Below are 15,970 nucleotides of genomic sequence, written 5' to 3'. Positions count from 1 at the left end.
AGCCTCCCCACACATGAGAGTTATACTCCACGCAAGGGCGGATAAAACCCCTGTATAGAGTCAACAATTGTGCAGGGGTAAAGAAGGATGATGCCCTGAAAAGAGGAAATTATGGAGGCATGGAACTTTTGGACCAGATAATGAAGGTAACAGAGAGAGTTGTGGAAAGTATGATTAGAGGAAGAGTGAATAGGTCTACCGATGAGATGCAGTTTGGCTTTATACGGTACCAGGCAATAGGACCACTTATGCCATATTCATTGTTTGATGGTTTCAGGAAAAGTAACAGGAACGAAAGGGATCTGTACTCTGTTTTTGTTGATTTAGAGAAGAATCCCTGGAGAGGTGGTGAAGTGGGCAGTGAGGAAGCTTTGGATCGAAAGTGGCTGGTTATGGCTGTGTGTGTGGGTACTCACACCCAGGTGAGAGCGAATGGAGATTTAAGTGATGAGTTTTCTGTGAATGTTGGAGTGTATCAAGGGTCAGTCTTGAGCCCCCTGTTATTTATCATGGTGCTTGAAGCGCTCCCACATGACTTAAAAAATGGACTCCCGTGGGGGATGTTGTATGCCTATGATTTGGTGTTGATTGCAGAGAATGAAAGGGAGACGGAGGAGAGATTTAGGAAGTGGAGAGATGGTATTGGGCATAAGGGCTTGAGAGTAAACACAGATAAAACAAAGTTGATGGTATCTAGGGTTTCTGGCATTACTGTACTGTCAGAAAAGAGGGAGTGTAGTCATGTGTGGTTTCCAACAAGGGTGTGGGAGGTAATTCCATCTTGTGCAGTGTTTGTGATAAGTGGGTGCATGAGAGACATATGATAGTGGTACCAGTATTAGAGGTGGACTGTGAGGTAATGCTGATTTTATATGTGCGGCACATCGGGGAGAGCATGTGGAGATTATCAGGTGGTAGATGGGGGCACTTACCATCCACTCACTCAGTGTAGTGCTGCTCTTGGGTGTCTACCCTTTCCTCTCCTCCTGCCATTCCTTCCTTCCTCTTCCGTCTCTCTTTACTTCATTCTTTCCACGTCCCTCTGCCTACAGGTGACTTTACACTCCCTCTTTTGTCTTTCTTTCATTCATTCTTTCCTCTTCCTTCTGCCTGTGGGTGACTCAACGCTATGTGACAAGCTGAGTGATTTCCTGTACACCAGGAAACCATTTACTATGCTGGGTGGTAACCGTATAACCAAATCATGGCGCCTGGTGGTTTAGTGGGTAACTACGGCATTCCAATCAGATTGAGTCGGTGAAGGTTTATATCCAAGGGGTGATTGGTGGTTATTGCTCACGTAATGCCACTCAGGGATGAGTGAGGCTGGTCACTGTCATCTTAAATGTCAGGACCAACTTGCCTAGCCCTGGGCTCCTATGCTTCTCATGGGGCAGCATAGGATTGGATGATGGATGGATGGATGTAAAGATTGATCTTGCTGGTGAGTCTCTCAAGTGTGTAGAAGAGTTTTGTTACTTGTGAGACATGTTATGTGCTGGAATAGGGGCTGGAGCTAGCTCTGTGGCTAGAGTGAGGAGTGGTTGGAAGAAGTTCAGGGAGCTGTTGCCTATCCAAACATTAAGAGGGCTCTCCTTCCGTGCTAAGGGATCTTTGTATGTGGCATGTGTTAGGAGTGTAATGCTGGATGGTAGTGAGACTTGGGCAGTAAAAGTAGAGGATATTTGCAGGCTTATGCTTACGGTAATGACAATGATTAGGTGACTGTGCGGTGCGTCTTTGAATGCGAGGCCTGGGGAGCTAGGTTTTGGGTGGAAGCATTAAGAGGAAGAATGGTCTGTCTATCTATCTATTGCCAGACGCCTTAATCCCTTAACCCGTTAACTATGCATGGCGTTTTTTTGGAGTTGTTCGTGGTGCGCAGACATAGGGGTAAAAATGAAATTTCCCAAAGGCCAAATTTTGTCTTAGGAATTGAGAGAACATAGGCTATGCCAAAGTATATAGTAACGAAATATTAGTTCAATATTTACCTTGGTAAAGCCATGGATGAACATCGAAGTGTCTGATTCCCTATTTGAATGTATATTTTTTGGATTCTTTTTCGGTTTCGGTTTTGAAGGTTCAAACGTGGTTGCATGAGTTGGCCTTGGTCACCATGGCACTATATTGGAAATTCACCTGCACAGCCAGGGCTGTATTAAGCAGTCCCACTCGGAACAGCCCAGGCTGTATAGAGCAGTTAATGGGTTTAAGGGTGGCCACAAACAAATCGCCTCCTTGTCACCCTGTCCCCCGCCATTTCACTGCTGTGCTCCCAGCTCCCACCCCCTCTCTCATATACCTCTCCACTCCATCCCTCCATCTCATCCTTGGCTTCCTCCTCCCTCTCCACCCCTCCACCTCATTCACGTACATTTTCCTCGTTAATCTATCACTCTCCATCCTCTCCACATGGCCAAACCACCTCAGTGTGTTTCTCCTAACACTTCCTATCACATCCACATCCACATCACAATGCTCCTTCACATCCTCATTTGTCAATCTGTCTCTCCATGTGACTCCACATGCTCTCAGATAACTCATTTCCACTGCTCTCTTTCGACTTCTGTCCCTCCAACAAGGTCCAAGCTTCACTTCCATACGTTAGAGTTGGTGTCACAATGCTGTCATGTAGTAACTTCTTCACTTCCATGTTCACTTCCCTGTTTCTTATCACTGCTTTCAAGGAACCATGTGGCGAGGATGGGGGATGACAGTTGGGTGCAGAAAGTGAGATGTGTTAATGGGGGTTGGGTTGCGAGAGGCTGACCAAAAAAAGACCTGGGACGTGATCACTTAGTGTGACCTCAAGGATAAGGGACCGATTACGGAAGCTGAGATCAAGCAGCATGGAGTGCCGCCATTAGGTTATCAAGGCCAACACATGCAAGCATGTTGGAGTCTTTCTAAAATAAGCCAAACAATGATTTGAACATAGTGTATAGTTTATGTCTGTCCACATTCCATTGTCTTATTTCTTTTCTCTCCCTGTGAGGGAGTTCCCAGGAGGTAATACATCAGTTTGATAGACCCAGAATACAAACTTTTTCATGATTCTTTTCAGCGGAACTTTTGGTGGATAAGGCAATGGCATTGAGGAGCATTGGTGGTGTGTATGGAGGCAACATCAAGCCCACTGCCTTCCTTTGCCTTGTGTTGAAAATGCTACAGATCCAACCAGAAAAGGACATCATAATAGAATTTATTAAACAGGATGAGTTCAAGTAAGTCACTCATCATTTGCTAATACTGTAGTTATTAAAGCCAATGTAGTTTTGTAATATTTTGAATATGATAGTTATTGTATTGAAAGAATACATGTTTTATGATTTACAGTATCAGTAGTTTGCACACAGTATAAAAGTATCTTGAATGTTGCAGGTGTTAAAGAAATATCGCTGCCTATTTTGTGATTTACAGCACTTGAAAATGCAGGTGCATTTAAGCACTTGGGTAGTGTGATGAGTAGGGATGGAAGTTCGAAGAGTGAAGTGCTTTAAAGGGTACAGCAAGGAAGAAAGATTGCTGGTTCTTTGAAAGCAGTATTAAAAAACAGGGAAGTGAACATGGAGGTAAAAAAGTTGCTGCGCAGCAGTACTATATTGTGATATCAACTAACATATGGAAGTGAAGCTTGGACATTGTTGGAACGAGTCAAGAGTGAGAGCAGTGGAAATAAGTTATTTGAGAGGAGCATGTGGAGTTACTGTACATGAAAAGACAGACTTGTAAATGGGGAAGTGAAGAAGCATTGTGGTGTGGATGTGAATGTGATAGAAAGCATTAGGAGAAATTCATTGGGGTGGTTTGGCCACATGGAGAGGATGGAGGGTGAGAGACTAACAAGATTATATGTGAGAGAGGTGGAGGGAGAGAGAGGGAGGGGGAGGCCAAGGATGAGATGGACGGATGGAGTGGAAATGTATATGAGAGATGGGGGTGTGAGGTGGGAGCAAGGCAGTGAAATGGCGTGGGACAAGGCGACATGGAGGCACTTTGTGGCCTCCTCTTCCGAGATTAAGGCATCTGGCAATTGATAGGTAGATAGACAGTACTGGCACAGTATAAACATAGTATATCATGAATGTTGTAGGTTTTGGAAGGATATTTGTTGTTTAATTTTTGGTATCAATACAGTAGCTATAAAAATGGGTCATGGCTAAATTCCCATGAATCCCTTAGTACAGTACCCATTCCTTAGCTTCATATAGCCTACTTGACCTTTTCTGCATTTTATCATCCCTTGTGTTTGCATCTTCATTTCCATATCTCCATCATCTCTTGAGCTGTCATCTCTCACTTTCCAATTATGTCTTCTGTCAGTTCCTTGCTTACTATCTTCTCTAGCTATTTATCAAGTTAGGATATTAAAAACTTGCCCACTTTTAGGTACGTGCGGTGCCTGGGAGCATTTTATCTGCGGCTGGTATATGCATCCTTAGACTGTTACAAGTACCTTGAACCACTTCTAAATGACTACCGAAAGCTGCGCCTGATGGACCGCTCTGGCCAGTACCAGCTGTCACATGTGGACGAATTCATTGACCACTTACTGAGGGAAGAACGCTTTTGTGACATCATCTTGCCCAGAATACAGAAAAGGTACTGTCTTTGTCTAGGGCCAAGTTGATTTCTATTTTTAAGAAAGGGAATAGAAAGGATGTTAAGAATTATAGAGGCATAAGTATAATAGATAGCATCTCCAGACTCTATGATATGGTGTTGTGCTCCCGTTTGGAGATGTGGTTTAAGCCGTATCGTGAACAAGCAGGAGCACAAAGGGGTCGTGGCTGTGTGGAGCACATAGAGACATTACGCCTCCTAACAGATTTAGCTAGAAAGAAAAAGAAAAAGTTATTTGTAACATTCGTTGATTTTAGTAAGGCTTATGACCGGGTACAAAGACATATTCTAATAAGAATTTTAAAGCATCTTGGATGTGGTATGGTTATGTTGGGTGCTATTGGTGCTGTATATAATGTTACAGAGAGCATTATTGGTACTGCCATGTTTGCTGCCACACTGGGAGTTCATCAGGGATCCCCTACATCTTGTTTGTTTTTTATATTATACGTGAACGATTTGATTAAACTGATAAAAGATCATTGTGGTAATGACGGATTCTTAAGGTGGCTACATATTTTAATGCAGATGGATGATACTGTGCTGCTCTCCACTTCGCGCAGTGGGATGATTAATAAGTTGTCATTGATGATGCAATATTGCGATGAGTATGGTATGAAAGTGAACGGAGAAAAAACAAAATTTTTTGTAATACATGGTACGCCTGAGGATAAGGAAGATTTGCGGGTAGAGGGTCTGGTGGTAGAACAGTGTACTCAGTATATGTATCTTGGTTCACCATTTACGGCTGACGGCTCAGTTTCGTCATCGGTCAGGGCTCACGCAGACGCCAAAATGACTCATGTCATCAAATTCATTTCATTTTTAAGGAAAAATAATGACATTCCTTTTTGTGTTAAGAAGCGTGTGTTTGATGCTTGTTTGGTGTCGGCTATTTTATATGGATGTGAGTCTTGGCTGGGTGCGGACCTGAGACCGGTTGTGAGGTTGTATAATCGGTCTTTAAAAAGTCTTTTAAATGTTAGGTTAACTACGTGTAATGACTTGTGTTATGTAGAATCTGGTTATCCTCAGTTACAGTCCTTAGTTAAATGCAAGCAAAGAAAGTTTTTTCATAAGATGTGGAATGAGAGGCAAGGAATGGATGATGACCCATTAGTTTTAGCCATTAATACTGTTATGAACAATCAATACCAGACCCATACATACATTAACAATTTATTACATAATGAAAGGGATGATATAGCTGAAGGATTTCGGGACCTGAAGGCCATAATTTCCAACTCAGAGTCTTCCAAATGTAAAACATATATGGAAATAAACCCAGAATTAAATGTCCATTCAGTATACAGAGAGAATAACTATGTAAGTGAACACTATCGCGTTGCTTTTATGCAGTTCCGAGTGTCAGCACATTCTCTAGCAATAGAGGTGGGCCGATGGAACAGAAGGGGATGTGCAAGGCTGAGGCTGCCAGTAGAGGAGAGGGTATGTGAGTGTGGTGAGATACAAAATGAGATTCATGTGGTACAAGAATGTGCTATGACGCAACACTTGAGAGACGTTTATAATTTTTCAACTATCACAGATATATTTTCTAATAGATATGATGATGTTCAAAGATGTACTATAATTTTCAAGATCTTGGATACTTATAAAGTATAAAACATAAATGTTTAAAGGAAGGAAGTAAATAGATAAAGCATATGTTATTCCTGGGTACATAAAGGTCACTGTTCATATTACTTTAAGTTAAGGAGTACGTGTTTTATATACTTTGAGCATTTGTGTCTTTGATTTTTCTTTGAAGTTGATATGAAATCCAGGGTGGGCGTTGTTTCTGATGTGAGAGTTTGTATCATTATATTTACTTGGAGTTACAAAGGCAGGTGTAGTCAGTGCTTTTCACTGTCGTGCCGCTGTGTTATCTAAGAATTCCCTTTAGGGTGTTGTAATTTGTTTTTAGTATTTCATTGTATTATTATATATGTACTTTTACTGGACCAATCTTTAAAATAATGTGTATGATCATTTGTAGCTGTGTTCAATAAAATCTAAATCTATCTTGTACTAAGTTGAAATGAAATGTTAATTTTAATTACATTACTGTCAAAGTAGAGGGAGTGTGGCCGTGTGCGGCTTACCACAAGGGTGTGGAAAGTAATACCATCTCGTGCAGTGTTTGCGATAAGTGGGTGCATAAGAGATGTGGAGTCGTTCCATGAAAATGTCAGCCTTTAGAGTCAGTCTCAGAATTGATCAAAAATATAAAAAATTATATATCATTTTAAAGTTTAAATATTGAACCATATGATTCTGGACAGAAAAAGTTTCTAAACTGTCTACTGAGAGTGAGGCATTAAAAAATGTCTTACCATGTCACTGAAGAAAAATTCATGCTGAAATTAGTGATTTTCTTATTATCATTGACCTGAGCACAGGTAAGCCCTTAATTCACGCGAACTTTTTTCACGCGATTTTGGTTATCCATGAATTTTTCGTACAATAATTAAAACATAAAATTGTAGTATTCAAATAAATAATATTAATATACAAGAGAAATAAATAAAATATAAAAATGCCTACCTGCTGCCTGTGTGCATACATATATGTATGTATGTGTGTGTGTGTGTGTGTGGACGGTCGGTCTACACAGTCAGTTTGAATCCGACGGTCGAATCATGCATGACTCGCGAATCGTTATTTATGGCTTATTTTTCTGCCCTCCAGTGATTGCTTGCCTTGTCTGCCAACCTGGGGCCTAAGCCTAGTGCTAGTGATGCATGTGGTAACACACCAAAACGGACTCGTAAAGTGATGTTGCTGACAAAGTTAAAGTGTTGGACAAACTTAAGGGAGGAATGTCGGCGACAATTCCCCGGCAGGACGATTCCCCGTCATTTATTTACATACCAGTTTATTTAGCAAGTACAGTACACTAGTTTTTTACTTATATGAGATATAAAATCTACCTGAAAATTAGTTATTAAAGTATTAATTAATCAATCTATCTATCTATCAATCTATAGCCCGACGCCCTAATCCCGCAAAGAGTGGCCGCAGACAAAACACCTCCAAGTCGCTCTGTCACCCACCATTTGACTACCCTCCCCCCAACTCACCCCCCCTCCCTCATATACCTCTCAACTCCATCCCTCCACCTCATCCTCGGTCTACCTCTCCCTCTCCCTCCCTCCACCTCACCATACATACACCCTCTTAGTCAGTCTTTCATTCTCCATTCTCTTCACATGTCCAAACCACCTCAGTGTATTTCTCCTAATCTTCTCAACCACATCCACGTCCACCCCACAACGTTCCTTCACTTCTTCATTCGTCAACCTGTCCCTCCACGTCACTCCACATGCTCCTCTCAAGTAACTCATTTCCACTGCTCTCACTCTTGACTTGTTCCCCTCTTGCAAGGTCCATGCCTCGCTTCCATATGTCAGGGTAGGGATCACAATACTATCATGCAGTGACTTCTTAACTTCCATACTCACCTCCCTATTTCTCATCACTGTTTTCAGTGTACTAACATCCTTCCTTCCCTGCTGTACCCTTTCACACACTTCATCCCCCAAAGTTCCATCCTTACTCATCACACTACCCAAGTACTTGAATGCACTCACATTCTCCATATCCTCACCATCCAACCTGACTGCACACTCTGTGACTTCATTCCTCTCAAACACCATAACTTTACTTTGTTTACATTAACTTTCAGATTCCTCCTCCTACACACTCTCTCAAATTCATTCACCAAACCCTGCAACTCCCATTCATCTTCACTCACCAGTACTGTATCATCAGCAAACAGCAACACCAGAAGCTTCCAAATCTCACCCTCATTCATTAGAGCCACCCCCACGTCCACTGCCCTACCCTGCACCTCCTTTACAACCCCATCCATGTATATGTTAAACAGCCATGGAGGCATCACACAACCCAGTTTCAGTCCCACATTGAGATCAAAGAACTCACTCAGCTCACCATCCACTCGCACTGTAACCCTAGCTCCCTCGTACATACTCTTCACAGCACTCAACAATTTCCCCTCCACTCCAGATATTCTTAATACCTTCCACATACCTTGCCTATCTATTCTGTCATAAGCTTTCTCCAAGTCCATGAAGGCAGCATACACGTTCCTTCCTTTCTCTAGATACTTCTCCACTAAACGTCTTAGAACAAATATCTGATCTAAACACCCTTTTCCCTTCCTAAATCGCCCTTGTTCTTCTCCAACTAGCTCCTCTGCCATATGCCTAACCCTATCAATGAGTATTCTACCATATATTTTACCAGTCACACTAAGTAGGCAAATACCCCTATGGTTACCACATACTTCCCTCTCTCCTTTTCCTTTGTATAAAGGAACAATTATACCTGATTTCCAGTCCTCTGGAACCCTTCCCTCTTCCCAAGCCAATCTACACAACTTCCATATCCACTCCACAACAATCTCACCCCCATACCTAAGCACTTCACCACACACTTCATCAATTCCTGGGGCCTTTCCCAACTTAATATTCTTCATCGCTTCCACTACTTCCACCCTACTGATCTCTTCCTCCCTCCTCTCATCTCTTCTTCTCCCAGCCATTCCCCAACCACTTATACTCGCACTGCTCTCACTCTCCACATTCAACAAATCCTCAAAGTGCTCCTTCCATCTCCTCAGTTTCTCTCTCTTCTCCACCAACAATCTATTATTCCTATCTTTCACTCCCCTACTATTTCCCCTTTCACACTGCCTTACTTTCTTTACCTCCTTCCAAAACAATTTCTTACTCTCCCTCCATTTCACACTCAGATTCCTCCCAAACTCCTCATCCACTTTCTTTTTACTCTCCTTCACCAGTCTCTTAACCTCCCTTCTCCTGCTCACATATACCTCTCTCTTCTCTCTCTCATCTTCTCCCCTACCTCTACTCGCTAACCATTCACTATATGCCTTCTTCTTTTGTTCCACAGCTCGGTTCACCTCATCATTCCACCATGCTGTCCCTTGAACACCCTTGCATCTCCTCCTCACTCCACAAACCGCCTCACACGCTGCGCCTATCTCTTCCATGAATATCTTACATACGTCTTCCACCCCTTCCATCTGCTCTAGCTCATAATTTCCCAGTCTTTCTTCCACTATGCTCTTATACTCTGTCATTTTCTCACTATCTTGCAATTTTTCCACTCTTCTCACAGGAGTTGCTTCCTCCTGTCTTCCCCTTCGTCTCCTCAACCACTTTCTTTGCAGCTCTACCTTGGCCATCACTAAGTGATGGTCCGAGACTCCATTCCTCCACTCTCTCCACACTCTTGCATCCAACACTTGTCTTCTCATTCGCTCATCCACACACACGTAGTCTATCATTGCCTTTCGTTCAACAAGTTCACCATCCATCCTCCTCATTACTCTCCATGTATACTGGTGGATCATCTTATGCCGAAAGTAGGTGTTGGCTATTGCCAACCCCTTACAAGCATAGATGTCCACCAAAGCACTACCATTCCCATCTACATCAGCTGGCACACCCCACTGACCAACCACTCCATCCACTCGTACATTCCCAACTTTGCCATTCATGTCTCCAATCAACAGCACTCTCTCGCTCCTCTCAAACTTATCCATACACGCTTCTACACTCGCCCAAAACTCATCTTTCACTCTTGCCACTCAATCCTCTGTCGGGGCATACACACATACAATCGCCCACGCTTGTATACCTACTTTCATCCTCACCCATACAATCCTTGCACCCACTGTTCCATACTCTCTTATATTCTCCTTCCACTTCTTGCTTATCATCAGACATACTCCCTCTCTTGCCCTCTCATTTTCATTGACTCCCGCACATATACCTAAACCATATTCCCATTCTCTCATCCTTTCACCTTTCCATTTAGTTTCAGTCAATCCACATATATCCACTTTTCCATCCTCAAGCACCTGAACAATCTCTCTCTCTTTCACTTCATCATTCACTCCTCTCACATTCCACGTTCCCACCCTAAGAATGTCCTTCGTCCGTTCCTTAGTCGTCAACGTATGGTCCGTCCGGGTCCGAGGCACTTTGCTCGCTTTTTTAGTTAGTTCTTTTTACGGGGTGGGGCACTAAATAAGTATAATTATAGAATGACGGAATTGTCCATGTTTTGATAGTGAATTGACTTCATGGTGAATTGTCTCTGAACCGTGTGTTTGGGGTGAGTCAACTGTTCTTACAATAAAGAAGACAGAACGTAGCATATGGGAGTCAGTGAGGGCTAGTGCACCGGACTGTGCTAAAATGTCTTCACCTACACGTGTGAACTGGCTTGGAACCGTATGTTTGGGGGGAATGAGTCAACTGTTTGGACAATAAAGAAGGCAGAATGTAGCATATGGGAAGCAGTGAGGGTTTGTGCACCAGACTGCTGAAGTGTCTCCACCTACGCTTGTGCTTGTCAGGTTTCAGTGTTAAATTTCTTACATTTTGGTTGTTTTTCATACTTTATGCTAGTTTATAAGGTGTATGTAATGCATAAACAGTATTATTCAGATGTAATATACTTAGTAGACATGCGTAATTATGTGCACACAAGGGCAGAATGTATATGCTAATTTAGCACATACGCGAAGGGTCTGGGAACGTAACCCTCGCATGAATTAAGGGCTTACCTGTATGTAGCCTGTTTGTTTTTAATGCTGTCATTAGTTTTTATGAAAGTAACATCTATTTGAGTTGTAATTGCCACTACATTTGTTTACATATACTGTACTTTGTGATCAGACTGTGGCACGACCTTGAAGTGGAATCACTTCAGGAATAATGTGTGTGACTTTTTTAAAATTTTTCCCATACACAGCTTATGAATTAGAGAAACCCAACATAGCTTTATACAGTAAAGTCCTGTAATCCGAATGGCAGGAGACCAAAGGTCTTCCGGACTATTGTTTTTTTCGGACTATTGGGAGGGTTGTGTGAAAACATTATACATATGTACACACGATCACTAATTTCTACCCAGGGTTGCCCCCTTCCTACCCCTGTATACCCAGGGAAGAGGGGGATGAAACGAGCTCCACTTGCCACTACCCAAGCTCCTGACCCTCCCCATGCCCCTACCCAAGCCCCCCCCACCTGTCATTCTTAACTGGCAGTTACATCTCAGGTTGATATCATGCTTAACACTCTTGGTCCCACAACTAATGCAAATATAGAACACTAGGATATGTTAGAAGTACATAATATAACTGTCAACACGCTGCAGCAAGAAATTAATGCATAATGACGTTGACAGTAAAAAATTTTAACAACGGCCACCTCAGCTCTCATGTGTTGGGTGCATTGCTTTGCAATCTCTCGCACACACACACACACACACACACACACACACACACACACACACACACACACACACACACACACACACACACACACACACACACACACACACGCAAGCACCCAACGCATGAAGCCTAGGATGGCCGTTGTTAATGTTTTTGTTTTACTCTCAGTGTTATAATGCCTTTAATTTCTTGCTGCAGTGTGTTCATAGTTATATTATGTACTTTTTACATATCCTAGTGCTTTGTTTGTGTATAAGTAATGTGACTGTGAGTGTAAAGTATGGGGTTAGCTTGAGATGTAACTGCCAGTTAAAAATGATGAATGGGTGGTTGGGAGGAGTAGGGGTATGTGGGAGGGTTGGGAGCTGGGGTAGAGGTGGGTGGAGCTCATTTCATCCCCCTCTTTCATCTTCCCTGGGTATATAGGGGCACGAAGGGGGCACCCCTAAGCAGAAATTAGTGATTGTGAGTGTTCATGATCTTTAACCCCTTAACCGCGGGGCATCACTTTCGTGACGCTTGGGAGCAAGGGATCATACCGCGGGGCGTCGCTTTTGTGATTCTGTGTTATTTTGAATTCACCCGGGCTTCCAAGTGGGGGCTTGTATCATCTATCAGTACTGCCAATGTCCAACACTAGTCAGCACTCCTAATCGCATCTGTACTCCCATCCATTGTTGACAATTTAGCCATTTCTCCCCGTTCTTGACTCCCCTCCCTACCCCCCCTCCATTACCCTATCCTCTCGCCTGCCCGGCCGTTCTACGCTAAGTAAATCTTCCCTGGAATTTTTCACTGATTTCATCCATTGAAATAAGCCCTATGTCCTAGTCTTATACCAAATAATATATACAAGAAAGAAATAAGGTAAGTGAGAGTGCCATACACCTGGAATTGGCTAATTATCACCTGACAACACCTCACGTGCACTCGTTCGCTAATTTTCGCTGTTTTTTTCCCCTTGAAATATGCCGTATAATCTATTTTCGTAATGAATATACATGTAAGGAGGGAAGGGAGAAGCCTAAGTGATATTTACATTCACCTGGAACTACCTAATTTATAATGTATTGTCTAGATTTCCTGCCAATCATATCAGTGCTAGACAAAGCTGTTTCAAGATTTAACATTGGTAGCTCTGAATATATATCTCCTAAGTAGGCCTCTAATCTATTTTCGTAATAAATATACATGTAAGGAGGGAAGGGAGAAGCCTAAGTGATATTTACATTCACCTGGAACTACCAAATTTATAATGTATTGTCTAGATTTCCTGCCAATCATATCAGTGCTAGACTTAGCTGTTTCAAGAACCAATATTGGTAACTCTGAATAACCCCTAAACAGGCCTTCACGCTGGCCCTCCGTTATCAGTTTACTCTCATTTTCCGAAGTGAGGATACGTATGTTTCTTCTTGCTGACTTCAAGGCCTTTTTTCACCCTCATGCAAATGGCCCTGTGACCTTTACCCCCTACTAAACCTCGTGTGGAAAGAGGTAAAGGGCTGACAATTGATAAAAGAGTGACTACGATCTTTTTATTGAGTAAAACAGTGCAAGTGGAATTGTAAATAATGTGTAAATAATGTGTAAACAGCAAGTGAAAGTAATGAATGTAAATATACGTGAACAATGGAAAATAGTTTTATAAGTTATTTCAAGTGACAGTGCACAACACAGTGTAAATAAAATAGAAATGTAAATAACGTAAATAAAATAGAGAACGTAAATAGAAATGTAAATGAGTAGTATCATAAGAATACGAGTATATACCCTAGGAGTAATGAAAGTGAAAGTTTCACTCTAGCATGTCTGAATGCTATGAGTTATGAGAGTGAAGATGAAAGTGACATTCACTCTCATTGCCAGTATACGGGACGAGAAAGTGAATGCTACGTATTTTACTGAAAGAAATTGAATCCCTACAGTGACAATAAACTAATACTACTGAAGGAAACTTATGGATAAAGACTGTAGATATATATAAGTGTTATATAGTAATAGAAATATAAAGTGTGAGGGGTTTTATGAATAATAAATGACAGAGTAACAAAAGCGAACTAGTGCCAGTGCGACGATCAGACGCGCTCGTAATTTCCATTGCTTTCACAGTGTTTTTTTTTTTTGAGTATGGATCCCAAACTACTTGAAAATTGTAGAATAGTGTTTATAGTGTTTGTATCTGCCTGTGGTAATCATATTACGGGTTGTCGGGAAGTGTAAAGTGGAGACTTCGTTACCCTACTTCAGAGGTCTCCACAAGTCCTACGGTAACCGACGAAGGCTCAACAATCATTCCAGGAGAAAGCTGAAGGTATGTGCCATAAGTATATTTAATTTTATTATTCTAGGACTAATAACTGATTTTTGGCAAATATTTTTTGAGAGTCTGTCGGAGCCCAAATAACCCCGCGGCACACGCAAGTCATTGGTAAACAAGCCCGCGGTGTAGGGGTTAAATAAACACTCAAAATGATATGGGTTATTGTTTTACTCACAGAAATGCATAGAAGTGTAGATGAATAGTTGCAGGCAGGTACATCCAAGGCCAAGAGCAAGTCCAAGCCAGATAAGTCCTTAGATAAAGTCCAGAAATATTCAAAAAAAGACCAGAAAAAATTGAAAATTTTTGCCTTGACAAATTTGGAGTATTGGGATTTTCAGACTATTGGTGGCTGGATTAGAGGACTTTTACTGTATTATAAATAGCCACCCTAGTACCTTACTAATGTAGCCCTGTGATATATTGTAAGAGACTCTGGTAAGCCATATACTCCGTCTCTCACGTTTCATGCAGTGCGTTAGGAACTTTACTTGAAATAGACGTAACGTTTCGCATGCACGGTTTTAAACAAGAAATCACTGCAGTTACACTGAATTTGGGGAGAGATGGGTGGGTATGGTGGGAGGGCTGGATGGATTGATGTCATGGATGGCATTTTTGGGTGAGCTGGGTGGATGGCATTCATGGTGGGGAGGGTGGGTGACTGTGGTAAGATGGGTCGTCGGAATGTGTGGGTCGCCAGGGTGTGTGGTGACATGGTGGGTCGCCAGGGTGGCTGAGAAGATCGTGTGGCCAGGGTACTTTGTGTAAGTGGCTTGGTTGGTGGGTTGGGTGGGTGGATGGGGTTCAGGGTGGGTAGGTGTGTTGGGTGGCATCATTAGATAAATATGGTGGGTGGCATTCGTGGGTGGGCTGAGTGGATGGCTGAGATTGATGTGCATGATGAGTCACACAGGTGGCCAGGAAGGGTGAGTGTTAGATGGGTTAAGTGGACAGGTGGATATGTGGTTTCCCACATGACAAGGCAGGAGTGGGACTGTTAGGGCTAGTAGTCATATACCTTGTCACTGTTAATTATATTTGAGTACATCATTTAGAAGTTGGATAAATATTTGGAATAAAACTCTATTCTGTGGGGTCATTCTGTTGAAATCTGCTAAAGCCTCATTATAATTATTTTTCACTGAACTAAAGATAGATGTTTACTCGTAATAATGCACGTGATAGTAGAATAAATTGCTGTAAGACCTCACTATAACGGACTAATTGGGGCTCAAACCATTCCGAAAAATGTGAAATTCCGATAAAAGCGACATCCGGACTTCCCCATGCTAATCCGGACTTCTGATATATCAGACATTAGTCCCGATCGCATGAACGGTTTTTAAACTGTTTTGACTGCCATCATGGTACAATACTGTGTTATAATTTCACTACATTAATGAGATGGTATAACACATACAGTAACCTCTCAACTAACACAAGTTTGAAAAACGCATTATTGTTGTAACACGGGCAAATATTTAAGGAGATATGTTTTGGGGGGAGGAGGTTGCTGAATCGGTAGAGAGGCGGCCTGCATCGAATCCTGGCTGGGGCAGGGAACAGTTTAAGGATTTGAATTTCCTAAAAAAGCAGACTTTCCTGATCTACCAGATGGCCCACCGACATGTCGCAAAAATACCCCCGGTAGTGGTGAACAGTGAGGATATTAAAGATGCATGGAGAGAGCATTATAACCGGTTATTGAATGAGGAGTTTGACTG

The 15,970-nt window shown here is 42.2% G+C and overlaps 1 protein-coding gene across 1 annotated transcript in view; it reads left to right on the top strand.

Annotated features, from left to right (window-relative positions):
* Nucleotides 1-15,970, top strand: part of Prp38 (pre-mRNA processing factor 38) — a 93,573-nt gene that overhangs the window by 11,691 nt on the left and 65,912 nt on the right. Inside the window, exons 2-3 of the mRNA XM_080283749.1 lie at nt 3,068-3,227; nt 4,393-4,605. Coding sequence (XP_080139875.1) covers nt 3,068-3,227; nt 4,393-4,605 — 373 coding nt within the window. The remainder of the gene's footprint in view (nt 1-3,067; nt 3,228-4,392; nt 4,606-15,970) is intronic.

The sequence above is a fragment of the Coenobita brevimanus genome, chromosome 13 (assembly GCF_032717465.1).
Source record: "Coenobita brevimanus isolate Jiangsu-jjx chromosome 13, ASM3271746v2, whole genome shotgun sequence".
In the NCBI taxonomy this organism is placed as follows: Eukaryota; Metazoa; Arthropoda; class Malacostraca; order Decapoda; family Coenobitidae; genus Coenobita; species Coenobita brevimanus.
Note: the sequence above shows the minus strand (reverse complement) of the source record. Positions and strands in the feature narration are given on the sequence as shown.